The sequence below is a fragment of the Populus nigra genome, chromosome 13 (genome assembly GCF_951802175.1).
Source record: "Populus nigra chromosome 13, ddPopNigr1.1, whole genome shotgun sequence".
Classification (NCBI taxonomy): Eukaryota; Viridiplantae; Streptophyta; class Magnoliopsida; order Malpighiales; family Salicaceae; genus Populus; species Populus nigra.
Genome location: NC_084864.1, coordinates 12,977,012 through 12,992,502, shown reverse-complemented (window position 1 = coordinate 12,992,502; position 15,491 = coordinate 12,977,012). Strand labels below are relative to the sequence as shown.

Genomic DNA, 15,491 nt, shown 5'->3' with positions numbered 1-15,491 from the left:
GCTTTCCTGTGAAAATAGAACTGGAAGAGGAAAGGGATTAATTAAAAGAAATTTGCTGCTCACAAATCTTGACAGTGTTCATACACGCAAATCTGCTCCTAGGCGTACGAAGACTCTCCAACGCAGATTTCTCCAACAACATGCCCTTTATCTTCTTATACTAAAACCTTTCAATTCACTTCACTAGTGAGTCGTTTAGTGTTTATCTGACTTTTCAGCTTCAGAAAAGGCAGCCTTTTCATCAAAAAATGCATGTCATCTTCGGCGATAATCATGCTGAAGCAAAAAAGAAAGAAAAAAAATGAAGGTAGCAGACACGCGTGAATTTCTTGACTAAATAAATATTATTATAATATTAACTTCAAAACAAAATTCCGAAATGAATTAGCATTGAAATTTTCAGAGTGATGGAGAGTTACGTCGTTTTTTATAGTGTTTTTTATTTAAAAATATATTAAAATAATATTTTTTTATTTTTTAAATTTATTTTTAATATCAACATATCAAAATATTTTAAAATACTAAAAAATTAATTTAAAATAAAAAACAAATTAAACCTAAAAATTGAGTTGAATAAATGCACAAGAAGCCTCGAGACTGGAAGTAATGAGCAGCCCAGCACTACAAGAAAGGCCCGGAAATAGTTGGAGCACAAACCATCCATCAAAATAAAATACAAGAATTGTACTAGAGCCCAGCAATAACAAGTAGTAAATCCCAGAAAATAGTTATGATCCAATATCATCAATTCACAAAATTGCTGGATTGGATTGTATAAAAGCCCAAAATCCACATCCGATTATCTATTTTTAACTGGGATTTCGTGTCAGAAAGCACCCAAGTTACTTGAGCCATGGGCAATCTTCTTCTTCCTGTGTGATTTATAGCCGAAGATACCAGCTTTGACCTGGCTAAAACAGAGACAAAAAAGAATCCATGACCTAGACAACGACAGCTAAATTACTAAATTTAATGACTTTCACAGGTAATGCAATTGTGAAGCATACTAGTCAACAAGTCGTTTTGCATGCCGTGCGCGTCATCATGTTGATGGACTTTCCCGGCAGATGAGTGAAGATACGCGTTTTTCTCATCTCCATCGTGGATAGATAAACCAACGGCAAGTCTCAGACTCAGATTGAGCTGAGATTTGATTTGAAGTTCAGATCTTGACGCTGGGCTCCCACCATGGAAATATTGCACCGCTCCTTTCCCTACGAAATCCTTGTGAAGTGTTTGACGGGGGAGTAGACAATCTGTAAGCATCGAGAAATAGTAAGAACGCGGGTTCAAACTTAATCCAAGTAAGATTTATAATTATAATTAAACCAACTAAGATATTGATTAAACCATGTCAAGATTCAACTAGATTAAAGGTTGATTTTGAATAAAAAAATTACTTAAGAGTATGATTTAATCCTAGTACAAGATCAACTAAAAGATTAAGATTAGTTTCAAAGTGTAAAAATTGAGTTTATTAAGGTAATTGATCTGTTAGACCCGAGCCTACGCCAGATTAAGTCTTGGGTCGGGTCCTACCGATTATTTTATAGGAGTTAAAACATAAAAATAAAGGTGAATCTCAAAAAAAAAATCTTTAATCTTTGAGATCTTTTTTTATATATATCTCAATTAAATCTTCAATAAATAAATAAAATCTCAATGATCCATCATTTACTTTTTAGTGTACGGCATTGTAAAACAATGATACAACTTTTCTCTTTTCACAGGGAAATCTCTAAAATTCTTGTTTTAAATCTTGACTTGTGTTGTTGAATGAAACTATATAAAAATATATAGAATTTAAGTTTTTTTTATATAATTTATTCATTCATATGATGTAAGAGATTTTAGTAAATTCACATCTAATCATTGTATTAACTTAATCTAATTAGGAATATATTAACAAGTTGAGGGTTTTGGATGAAAGACTGGCTAAAGATTTAATTTTCCATTCGTATAGATCTTAATTTTTGTATTTTAAAAATATTTAAAAATTAATAATTTTTCTTTTATTTTTGTTTACTTGGAATTAGATTTTTTTATAAATATTTCAGATCATTCTAAAATATTAATATCAAAAATAAATTTTTTTAAAATAAAATAATATTATTTTAATACATTTTTAAATTAAAAATAATTATTGCTTCAATATCAAACTATCACAAAAAATAAAAATTAAAATGAATTACTTTTCAAATTAAGTACTTTCTTCGTTTCTTCTTTCTTTTCTATTCTTGAACATCATCTTTCAGAGTTCCAAGTCAAGTCCAGTGAGGCTTCGTCTCAAATTCAATCACTGAAACCCTATGTTACGCAATCGGTTTCAACCTTCTATTTAATTTAATTTAATTTCTCCACATTATATCCCAGTCCATACTCAAAGTGCGTTTTTTTATTTCTCATAGCAGTCCAATTTGCTGTTCCATCACTGCAAGTTGTAGCATGTGGGATCTCACACTCCAATTTTATAATATAGTACATTTTACTGACATGACCATAGCTTTAAAACAAATAATTCAGGTTTACAGGTTTTTTTTACTCCAAAAGGTTTTCTCAAATTAAACAAATCTGAAATTAAATCATCACAAAGGGTAAACATACCATGCACATCCTATGAGGTAGATAGGATCAATTTTTTTAATATAATTATTAAGGTATTATTAATATTTTTTAGTAGAAAAAAATTAAATTATAAAAAAATTAACTCGATATAACTTAATCGACTTGACAAGTATAAAGACAACTTAAATAACTGATGAAAATATAGTTTGACTTAAAATAAATATTTAAGATGAGATTTTTTTTATAAACATACTGAAACGACAATATATTGGATCAATTCGGATCAATCAATCAATTCTCATGTCGGGTCATAAGACCCCAATAACCCTATAAAAAAATAAATCAAAACAAATTATGAAACTCAATTCCAATAAACTCAATGTTAAATTAAGAAATTTAAAAAAAAAACAAAAAAAATTACTTAACTCAAGTTAACCTGTCAAATTCACGATCAGGGTCATGAGACCAACATAACCCAATAAAAAAGAAATTGAAATAAATTACGAAACTCAATTCTCAATCAATTCAATATTGAAAGATTATTTTTAAAAAATAAATTAAAAAAACACAAAAAACTACTCGAGTTAACTTGGGTTAACCCGTCAAACCTGTGGTTCGAGTTATGAGACGAGGATAATCTCATAAAAAAAATAAACTGAAATAAATCATAAAACTTAATTCTCAAATAGTCTAACGTTGAAGGATGAATTTTTTTTAAAAAAATAATCAATTAGAAAAAGAGAAAAAAAACTTGAGTCAATCGAGTTAACTCATTAAACCTACGGTTCAGATCATGAGAATATGATAACTCATAAAAATAAATTAAAAAAAAATTATGAAGTTCAATTCTCAATAAACTTAATGTTCAAGAACAAAATTGAAATTAAAAAAAAAAACAAATCAACTTAATCTATCAAACCTATAATATGAGAATAACCTTATAAAAAATAAATTATGAAATTTAACTTTTTAAACCAATCAAATATTAAAAAAAAGAATTAAAAACAGAAATTAATTAGAAAAATAAAAAAATAAATGAAAAATAAATACTATTCAAATAAATAATATTTTATTAAAAAAATATAATAAAATTCCGTCTTCTTTTAGTAAAGTCAAGTGAGGCCTCGTCTCAATCACTGAAACCCAATGTCACGCAATAAGTGTTTTATTTGTCATAGCACTCCAATTTGATGTCCAATTTTTTTAATATACAACATTTTACTGACGTGACCATACGTTTAAAACAAATAATTCAATTTTACCTATTTTTTTACTCCAAAAAGTTTTCTCAAACTAATCTACAATTTTCTCAGTAGCTGTTAATTATAAATACAAGTTTGATAGTTGGAGGAGGCCTTGTAATAGTTATTAACTAGTTTTTTTTTGGGTCAAATAAAAAAAATTAACATAATTTTTTTTATCCATCATTAAATTTGATTTAATAAGTTGATCTTCAAATTTCTTTATTCATTTTTTATTTAACTCGAGTTTAAAATTAATCCATATAAAAATTATTTTAATGTAATCTAGTCTATTTGATGGGTTTAAAAATAAATTAGATAACTAGTAAAAAATATGATTTAGATTTTAAAAAAAATCAAGATGATAATTTTTAAAAATATTAAGATATTGATATATTAAATCGATCTAAGTTTCATGGTTTTACTCGTTAAACCTATGATTTAGATTATGAACTCTACTAAATTTAACAACTTTATTTTTTTAAAATATTTTATATTATAATAAAAATAGAAGCATCAATCAAATATGAGAATATTTGTTGATTTGTGACTATATAAATTCATAAAAAAATAAAATAAAAAACGAATTATGAACATCAATGTAAAATCACCTACATATTTAAGAATTAAATAAATAAATAAAAAGATTCCATCTAATTAATGAGAATAGGGGCCGTCCATGATCTATTTCTATTGTGATAGGTCCAATATGGTCTTGGCAAAGCTGCCTTTTTTTCTTTTTATTTTCGGGAAGTTTTGTTGAACCTTGGTTTGAACAATTGGACAACCCAATCATTTTCTCTTAATTTTTGTTATTAGGTATACGAGAGAGACCCGATTTCATGTTAGTATCATCAACCACATACATAATTTTCCGAGGATTTTTTTGCGTGTCCTTTTAATATATTTGACCGATTCTGTTCTCTGCTTTTAGTCCCCAAGACAGTGATGCATACCCTACAAGACTTCATTTTGCAAATGGAGGCCTCGTAGAAAGAAATTAATGTGGTAGCCCTTTCCCAAGAAACAAATAAATTACAAACTTTGAGTCCACCAAGCATTTAAATCCAAGTATTGCGTTCACATCTATCCCTTTCTGATGTATTTATTTACCTGAAATTGATAATTAGCAAGTCAAGACTCGTCTCTTTATACTCGAAACCATCCCTGAAGCAACCAAGCCCATTTTGCTAACACACAATTCCATTTCTCCTATATGCTACTTCCTCTTGCCAGAATGAATTCCTCGGCCTTTTCTTTTCTTTCAATTTTTGTTCTTGTATTGTTGCTCTTCATTCAAGTTCCTTCATCCTCGAGCAACGATGGCCTGTACACTGCCTGTAGTAAAAAGTTTGAATGTGGGGGTATTTCTGCGGATTTTCCATTCTGGGGAAATGACAGCTCACCTGCCTGTGGCTTTCCTGAATTGAAGCTCAGGTGTGAGAATAATTTCACCAAGATGAATATCAATCAGGTTGCATATCGTGTTTTGGAAATCAATCAGTATGCTGGAATTCTCAGGATTGCAAGAGAGGACTCCTTTGTTGGATTGTGTTCACCTCAATTTAAGAACAGCACGTTCAATCCTAAGGTTTTCGAGTCTGATGAGGGTTACAAAAATCTTACAATAATTTATGGTTGCAAGGATGCTCCTCCAACCATACCTAGTCCTGGTATACCTTTCACTTGCAAAATAAATGAGGTTAATGATCAAGGTGGTTATATCCAAAAAGGAGATACTGGTCCAGGGGAATGCAATCGTAGTGTCTTGGTGCCAGTTTCTAGAAGAGAATGGCCACCAATCTGGAATCTGCAAGCTTTGGAAGAACACCTGAAAAAAGGATTCGAGGTAAGATTGAAGGTCGATAGGGATGCGTGTTGGGAATGCAAAATGTCTTCAGGAGTTTGTGGTATTGACTATGTAACTAATCAAACAACTTGTTACTGTCCAAATCAATCAAGAGGATCAAAAACATGTGCTCGAGGTATGTACCTCAACTTCTCCTCGAATCAGTTTATGATGAACTCCAGTCACTTGTTGATGCTTCACACACCTTAATTAGTTCCGTTCCTGTTTTGTTATTTTAATTTTATTTTAAATAGACTTGGACAGAAGTAAACATCAATATAATAATGATGATGATGATCTCTTAGAACCACTTGAATAGTCTATTAGCTAGGGAGGCTCGAACTGCAGAAGTAGACCATGGGAGTAAGGGACAGCTTTCTGGTTAGGAAATGGTCACACCATAGTTAAATTGATGCCCATGGTGTCTTATCATACAACTAGTCGTAGGAAATCTTGATGGCATGTTCTGCAGATTTTTTGAACTGACAGAGAAAATTATATGTGATTTTTGTCAACTAATTGATCATAGCTAAGAATTTAACTTGTCTGCTTTAAGAATTGCCTAAATTATTATTCAGTCCTCGTTTTATTAGAAAAATAATTAGTTAGTCCATCTCATTATAAAAAAAACAATATTATTATATCCCTCTGTTTTCATTTCCATGATGTTTTAATCTCTTCCCTGAGTGTTTGTTAATTAAGTCACAACTTTTTTTTTCCTACAAAATATCCCCTTTTGAATTAAAATAATTTTATAAGACTCGATTTGATATTGATCTTCTTAAGATCTAGATCGTGCTCATGCCAATTCAAGTTCTTTTATATAAAAAAAAAAAACGAAACTTGAAAGGAAATTGTTTGGGGTTTTATTCTTAAAAAATAAAAAATAACATCTTTTTTTAAAAAACTGAATTCTCCTATTAACTTGGTCTTAGGTTAAGCCTCAAGTCAGCGATTATAAAATTGACGGCCGAGCAAAAATTATAACTATGAATTTTTCCATTTTTAACATGCATGTGATTGTTGCGTCTTGGAGCTGTTCATATTCCTTGACGGCTGGACCGGCAAAGTACCAAACAAAAACATACAATAACGAAGGATTTGTAAATTCTTGCACCAGTAGGGGGGATTCGGGGAGTGGTGGTCCGAGACTCTCTGGCATATTTTTACCTTAGCTTGCATGGATATTCAGGGGAGATGAGATGGTGATTTAGGAAGGATCTCATACCACAAACAACCTAAACCCCGAAGAAATAATAATTAATTATTCGATTGGAATTAGCAAATCTAATCAAACATAATAGAAATTACAGGGAGCATTTGATAATTAAAATATGGGGGAAAATAAGGTAGGAAAACACCAGGAAATTCACAAGGTGATGCAGAAATGGAGTCCAAATCAGAGACTTGGTCTTTCTGCAGATGTCATTTTCTTCTTTGTTCTTTTTCCTGGAATAATCTATCATCTGAAACTTCAAATTCCCACCTCCTGTTTTCGTCTGATTTGACTTTAGGTGGCATCTATGAAATTAATTTTAAATATTTCACACGTTTACTCTAGCAATTTAAACATAGGGCACCGTAACATCACAAAATTCTTTTTCCTTGATTCGTCATCATACCATATATATAAACTTAATCAGCCAAAATAATAGCACAAAGGATATCTATATATAAGGTTACAGTAACTCATATTATTTACAATAAATTATATTTAATTTTTATATTTTTATAATGTGAAAGTAGTGCTGTGTTTATGACTCTTTTTTTTATATATAGATTTTCATTTAATAAATTCATACTTGGAGCAACATTAAGATCTTAAAAACTAAATAATCTAAAGATATATCATGAAATTAAAATAATATATAAAGGCTTGTAGCTGCCATGAAAACAGGAATAGACATCTCTTCTTCCTATTTAGCGCGTGACCCAGTGACGATTAAAGTAAGAAATGATTTGGTGTATAAGGGTCTACCAAAAGTGCTATGCAATCGCTTGTGTCAAGTGGCCACATCACTTTCCACTTTAAGCCAAACTCAATAGTCAGCTCTTTAAATTCTTGACGAAGCCTGTTCTCGGTATTTTGTGAGTTCTGTTAACACGATTTTCTAGCTAGCTATTAAACTCATCATCATTATTCTAATATTACATATTAAAAAATCATTTCAATCTCAAAGTAAAATTTTAGATTATAATTTATATTGTTGTTTAACAATAAAAAACTTAGAACAGGTTATTTATTCGATCAAAAGTTCAACATCATTAATACTTGTGAGGACAAATTTTTTTTAGGATGTTTGGAAATATAATAAATATTGTTTTTTAAAGTGTTTTTTTTAGAAATATTTAAAAAAAATTAAAAATTAATTTTAAATAAAAATAAATAAATTTTAACCAACTTTTTATACCGCAATTCCAAATGTACCTTTTAGTCACCCAGAAATTAGGTTGCAAGAAAATATATATTTTTACCTACTAATCAAAAGTATCTTTCTAGTATTCAGATACCAATGTTTACGGTGGCCGTAGTACAATAAGTATAAAGCCATACATTTAAGACATGAACTTGACAATTTTAACAAGAACACAGAATTTGACTATCAGGATTCAAAATACACATTATCTTGCTGACAAAATGACCTCCCTACTTGTTTGGCCACCTGAATTACGTTGATGCCACTCTCACCATTCTAATGGAAGCTTCTCTTTGACAAAATCCCCTTTGGTCAAATACGTACTACCAGTTCTATTGTATTGATCGAGTAAATAACTCCCACCTATGTGTTTTTTCCTCTTAACTCAATACTTGAACAACGTTTCCTGTCAATCCCTCTGCAAAAACACGACCGCTACTCCTTCAGGCCATGTCTTGGCTTATCCTACTCCTAACCATAGCCTTGGTCTGTGGTTCAGCACCTGTGTTTGCTGCTGATGATGAGCGATATCTGAACTGCATGAAGTCATTTGATTGCGGAAATATTAAGGGTGTTGGTTATCCTTTCTCGGGATCCGATAGGCCTGATTACTGTGGCTATCCCGGGTTTGAGCTCGGTTGCAGCAACCAATTTCCGGAGATCACAATCATGCGATCGACTTACAAACTCCTTGGCATCAATAACCGGTCGCGGACTCTCAATGTTTCTAGAACAGATTACACAGAAAATCTCTGTCCTACTCTCCTTTCCAACACCTCTTTGAATCCAAATCTCTTGAGTTCCACTTCAGATCATGCTGAGGTAACACTATACTATGGTTGCCCTAGTCCAAGCCCACCAGCGTTATCATCTCAGTTTACTTGCAACATTAACGACACTGTTATGGTGGGAAACTTTATAACAGTCAACTTCTCTGTCCTTAGTATTACTGATCCCAGCTTAATCAGCTACCTGACAACATGCAACAATAGTGTTAAATTTCCTGCCCATCAATCAGCTATTGTGCCAATTCTAGTCAGTCCAAATGTATCAGAGTTTCTTGAAGCTATTAATCAAGGTTTTGAGTTGGAGTGGAGTGCAAATGATTCATTATGTGATACATGTGAATCTTCTGGTGGTCAGTGTGGGTACAACAAGACCACTACAGCATTCACTTGTTACTGTGCGGGTCAACCTCAAGATTTTGAATGCTCATCATCACCACAGGCACCTAGTCAATCTACAAGTATGTCCTCTTTTCTTTCTTGATGCCATGATTGGATAGATAGAGACAGCTGAAATCTAAGATATGCCCTCCAGGCTAGGTGATGTAGGAGGACCTCTAGTAAAAGAAACAGGTGTGAATCGCTCCTTTGAGTAGAGGGAGGAACCTAGCTAGCTATTAGGAATTGTTCAAAGCTCCATGATCCTGAAGAGAACACCTTCCTTGACCATTTAATTCCAGTATATCAAGGAAACGAAGACTTCGATTAACTGATAGACTTTATAGAATGAAAATAAAGGTAGCCCTTTGTCACAAGGAGCAATCCTTAAAGTATTCCCAACCTAGTATGAGTTTCTTTAGCAGTAGTAGGAGCAAGAGACTGTCTAATGAAATTACTCTCCGTTAATCTAGAATTACTAAATACTCTTCATTCCCACCAGTCCAGGCTCCTCGTTTAGTGAACTGAAATTGGTCCAGGTTCCTGCTTCAACTAGTCCAGGTTTCTTGTTTAGTGAAATGCAACTAGCCATCCTACTCTTCTAAGTAATCAAGGAACAAAATTATGTTTCAGAACTTCTGCTGCATATTTGAGTCAGGTCAGGTTTTATCCTGTCATATTTCGTCTTTGTTGATTTATGGGTATGATAGTTTTCAAGCAAACGCTTCAATAATTTCAATAATCGATGTTTGAATTACTTTCAGATGCTTGCAAGTCCATTGGTTTTTGTGTAGTCTTAATGAATAATTAATTGTAGCAATTCGAGGTTATTTATTAAGAAGTTCAATGTTCGAAATTAAGCTTCTTTCTTCAGTCTTCTGTTGACTATGACCCTAAGAAAGTTGGAGCTCTATGTGGTGATAATTTGAATACACAATACGATCCACATCTTGTTCATGAGATGTTAATTAACTCTAAGTTAATCGCTGTGGGAGTTTTTTTTTTTTTTTTTTTTTGCAGCCATTGATACTTATTTCTTTATTAGTTGTGTTTAGTGATAGGGAAAATTGAACAATTCAATTACTCATAGTTTGATTCCCCTGTTTTCTCTGTTTTTTGCAATGCCTCTCTGCGATTTTCGCAAGGGAGAACCTGCTTCCCTTAATGTTCCAGTTTCTTTAGGACAGTAGCTTGTATGTATATAATCTGAATCAAGACATGAATTATTTTGTGTTCAACAAATAATAATTGAGATAACCACTATCATATTTCAAGTTCAGTCCAATTGATCATGCTTACTAAGTGCCTACTGCCTACTGAAAACTTGCTTCAATGTGGTCATTGATGTTTCTGGCTTTCATGATTTTTTTGCAGAGAAGTCTCGAAACAGTGCACTCGAAATTGGTATAGTTCTGCTACACACACTTTATAAAATCAACACCAAAAATACATGCTGAGCATTTTCGTTTATTTATTTATTTTCATCTCCAGGACTTAGCTCAGCAGGTGCTGTTATTGGTGCCTTTGTGGGATTCTGGATCTTGGCCTTTATACAACGGAGGAGAAGAAAAGCTGCCCTAGAGAAAACCGAAGAACTTCCTATAGCAACTCCTTCAAGCAAAGGCCTTGCTACCTCAACTAATCTCTCTCAAACCACCCCTTCTCTTACCTCCTTGAAGTCTGACATTGATAAGGGTAGTACCTACTTTGGAGTTCGGGTTTTCAGCTATGATGAACTTGAGGAAGCAACCAACTTTTTTGATTCTTCAAGAGAACTTGGAGATGGAGGGTTTGGCATTGTTTATTATGGTTAGAAGATGAAATGATTTCATTTTGCAGTATAGGAACTTGCATCCATTAACTGCTTTGTTGACTCTTTCTAAATTTCTATTGCTATTGCTTGTTTATCAGGTGTACTCAGGGATGGGCATGAGGTCGCCGTCAAGCGCCTATATGAGAACAACATGAAACGTACTGAGCAGTTTATGAATGAAATTGAGATCCTAGCCCATTTACAACACCGGAATCTGGTGAAACTTCACGGATGTACCTCCAGGCACAGCCGAGAGCTTCTACTCGTTTATGAATACATTCCTAATGGAACTGTTGCTGATCATCTTCATGGAAGACAGTCAAACTCTGGCTTGCTCACTTTGCCTGTTCGGCTAAGCATTGCCATAGAGACAGCCAGTGCGCTGGTGTACCTCCATGCTTCAGATGTCATACATCGAGATGTAAAAACCAATAACATTCTCCTAGACAATGACTTCTGTGTCAAAGTGGCTGATTTTGGTTTGTCCCGATTGTTCCCAACTAATGCCACTCATTTAACGACTGCTCCACAAGGAACACCTGGATATGTTGATCCGGAGTATTATCAATGCTACCAACTCACGGACAAGAGTGATGTTTACAGCTTTGGCGTAGTCTTGATTGAGCTGATATCAGCTTTACAAGCAGTGGACACCAATAGGCGTCGGCACGATATTAATCTGTCCAACATGGCAGTCAACATGATCCAAAATCATGCTTTGAATGAGTTGGTTGATCCATTTCTTGGATTTGATAAGGATTTCGTAGTGAGGAGGATGGTAACATCAGTTGCAGAATTAGCTTTCCGGTGTTTGCAAAAACAGAGGGAAATGAGGCCAACTATGGAAGAAGTGTTGGAGATATTGAAAAGAATTGAGAAAGAAAATTATGGAGCAGAAAAGGCAGATGTATTGGATATTAGTGAGGATGATGTTGGGCTATTGAAGCATGCTTCTTCCCCACTTCAACTTTCAGCAGACTCAATAAGTGATCAATTCTGGGAAAGCAGTTCTTCCACTAAAACACCCCATTCCTACTAGCTGTAGAGATTTCCTTATCCTTCTAGCATAAAATCCGTGAGTAGTAAATTCAAAGTGTCATACAATAAATGAGTTCGTGATTCAGTATTTTTTTTCTTTGTTGCTGTTGTTTTGATGAAACAATTTATGGTTGATATGTTTGTGGACTAACATAAAGCTATTATGCAGGAATTCGCGGTGGCTGATATATACCTATCAGAAGAAGCTTAATAGTACCGAATCCTCTAAAGCTAGATCAAGCAAAACTAGAGAAGAACAGGAAAGTTATTCATTAGACGTTTCTCACTTTCGAAAGATATATACACTACTGGCAAAGGAATGAATCCGTCAAAACAATCAGAAATACAAGTTGGAGAGGAATTTCTTCAGATTGATTACTGTTCCAACTTCCATACATCACATTTCATAGGGTGTTAAAAGTGTTGTTTTTTTTCAGGTTTCTGATCTTATGTCGTTAATTATCATGTTATTTAAACAGTCAGACACAGCTTTGAGCCTGCAACAAGAGAATAGGTTGAAGCAGGTGGGTGTAACGAGGAATGCAGGCTCTTACATGGGAAAACTGAAGATGAACGAGGGGAGGGAAATTTTGACAAGATGGGAAACACTTCTGTAGAAAAGTTGTCCGATCTGTTGTCTTTCTACAACATGATAGGCCAGACGTTGGTTGTTGATTGATAGTTTTCTTCGTTTCTGGTTGATGTATCGCTTTCTTGTTCACCAAAAATGATTTGCATTCACAGGAAACTTGGGTGGCCATTGTATTAATTTCTTTTAGATATTGGAAGTTGATGATTTTCACATTTAGAAAATAGTGATTTGATTCATAGCAAACTGTCTTGAGTGTTTATATGTATATATAGAAAATTTGATTCGACATATATGTGTTGATTTGACATAAACCGACCAAATATTTGTTGATTTGACATAAACTACTGAGCAATGAAACCAGAGCAAAGAATGGAATCATATCTTTCATCAAGGATATCCAAACATTCTTTTACACCACTTCTCTCCAACAATACAGATTTACTAATTGCATTCAAACAATAGAAAGGAAAACTTAAGTACAAGATGCTTCAACAGATTTGAGGAGATTAGATATAAAAAATCCCTTCTGCTTTATAGTTATGTTTGCTTGTCTGTTTTTTTCTTCTAGATCTACTTATGATTTTTTAGTTTCCTCGAGCTTTTTTTGAATTTTCAACGAAGAGAATAATAAACGAAGATCTTGCTGGTGGAAGCAGAAAAGCAGAATGAAGAAGCTCTACGTGTTGACCACCTAAAGTTAACTACCTCAGTTTTATCAAGTTTCTCACTTAAATCCGCTGTCAAATGTAGCTGAGAATTGTAGAGTTCCTGGAGAAGACGAGAAGATAGAAACCAGAGAAGGGGAGACGCTGAGATTGAGAGAAAAATTGGGGGAGGAACCGGTTGGGTTTGAATTGGTCTCTAGGGTTAGAAGAAAAGTTTATATTTATTTATTTTTTCTTCTTTCAAATATAATTGAACCAGTTTGATGTGGTTAATCGATTTAGATTATTAAAACTGAAACTAAATCAAATTAAATGTTTTTTTTAATTTTTTAATTGGTTAATTCATTTTATTTTTAATTTAGTTTTTTTTATTTTTTTATTTTTTCAATTTAATTAATTTTTTGATTTTTTTCACCTTTAAATGCTTGAGATAATAGTGAAAATCTTAGTTCAAGTAGGTATTCTTGATTAGAAAAGATTTGTATACATAAAACTTATTTAATTAATTAGAATATTTATTATTAGATTATGATAATTAGATGTTGTAATTTTTTTATAAATAAATATGAGAGCAAATATATTTAAAATTTTTTAAAAATATTGAATCCATTAATAAAAACTTGGGAGTTCAAATACTTGCGTGATTTAGTGTTTTTAAACATAGTAGCCTTTTTCCTTTTGATGGTAGCAAACGCGGCGACGTTTTTGGCAGTAAGCAGATGCAACGATAGCCTCTCGTAGATGCAAGAACCTCTTGCAATTGCACCACACAACATCAGCAACATAGTAGCCTATGAACGCAGCTAGAAAAGTCAAAACAAGTAGTTGCAAAATACAACGTAGAAAATTACAGTAGCAACTCCAAAACACAACAATTTTAACATACTTTAATGGCAGAAAAGAGATTACAAAATTAGAAAATTTACAGCAGCAATAGGGACCTTCCAAGGCATAAACAACCTCCAAAACAAACTAGAAATCATCCTTTAATAGCATTAGAAAAGAGTCTCCAGTGAATAATTTTCATTATGATCTTTGGAGCATATTAATGGATAACTTTCCAAGTTCTAAGAAGTTATGGAGAATTTTTTTCTCAATAAATAATTGAACCATCAACCAAATTAATAATAACAAGATAAAAATACAATAATTAAAAGCTTCAAAACAAAAAATTATCTTTTTTAATTGATTAACTAATCAATCTTGAAAAGTACAAAAAAACAATTAGAGCAAAGAGACAGTAACTTCAAGGACTTTGAACAAAATCTAAATTGCTTTAGGCCATGTTTGTTTCCCGGAATTCATTTTCCGGGAAATCACTTTCCAAACTTTCCTGTGTTTGTTTGCCACTAGGAAAGTTGGTCAACGGAAAACACTTTCCGGTCAACGGAAAACACTTTCTGGTCAACGGAAACACTTTTCGGTCAACGAAAAACACTTTCCAGTCAAAGAAAAATTTGTGTTTGTTTTCCGGAAAGTGGTTTCCGGGAAACCACTTTCCAAACTTTCATGTGTTTGTTTGCCATTGGAAAAGTTGGTCAATGGAAAACACTTTCCAGTCAAAGGAAAATTTGGCTTGGTTTTCAGGAAAGTGTTTTCCTGAAAAATTTGGGCGGAAAACACTTTCCGGAAGTTGTGAAAAATTTAGAAATGTCATTATTTGCTGATTATATCAAATTTGATCCTCAAACTTTTGATTGCTATATATAATTTGTTTTGAATATTTATTTTTCAATTTCTTCTCTTAAAATTTAATTTTTATATTAATTTTGGTCCTTATTTTTATAATTGCTATTTGCTTTTTCCTTATCATTTTTTTATTGAAATTTTTTGTCTATCAAATTTGATCCTCATTCTTTTGATTTTTACTTATTTTATTTAAAATAATTTATGAAATGTTAATTATTATTATTTTAATTTCTTCACCTTTTATTTTTTTTTAATTTTTTAGATTTGATCTCTATTATTTTGATTATTATTTATTTTATTTGAGATAATTTATGAAATTATATTTTTTTTTTTCAATTTCATTCTCATTCAACTTTTTAATTTGTAAGATTTGTTCCTCATTATTTTGATAAACTTGAAAAAATAAAACATTAATAAGTTATTTTCCAGCTCATTTTCCATAACATAACCAAACACTGG

The 15,491-nt window shown here is 32.3% G+C and overlaps 1 protein-coding gene across 3 annotated transcripts in view; it reads left to right on the top strand.

Annotated features, from left to right (window-relative positions):
- Nucleotides 1–4,886: 4,886 nt before the first annotated feature.
- LOC133671347 (LEAF RUST 10 DISEASE-RESISTANCE LOCUS RECEPTOR-LIKE PROTEIN KINASE-like 1.3) overlaps nucleotides 4,887–15,491 on the top strand; it is a 75,023-nt gene continuing 64,418 nt past the window's right edge. The window contains exons 1-5 of one of the 3 annotated variants that reach the window (XM_062092081.1): nucleotides 4,954–5,791; nucleotides 10,610–10,639; nucleotides 10,727–11,044; nucleotides 11,147–12,123; nucleotides 12,256–12,921. In XM_062092081.1, the coding sequence (XP_061948065.1) occupies nucleotides 5,023–5,791; nucleotides 10,610–10,639; nucleotides 10,727–11,044; nucleotides 11,147–12,087 (2,058 nt within the window). In that variant the 5' untranslated portion in view covers nucleotides 4,954–5,022 and the 3' untranslated portion in view covers nucleotides 12,088–12,123; nucleotides 12,256–12,921. Of the gene's footprint in view, nucleotides 5,792–6,465; nucleotides 9,319–10,609; nucleotides 10,640–10,726; nucleotides 11,045–11,146; nucleotides 12,124–12,255; nucleotides 12,922–15,491 lie in introns of those variants that run through there. The other 2 variants (XM_062092080.1, XM_062092083.1) reach the window with 2 other exon arrangements.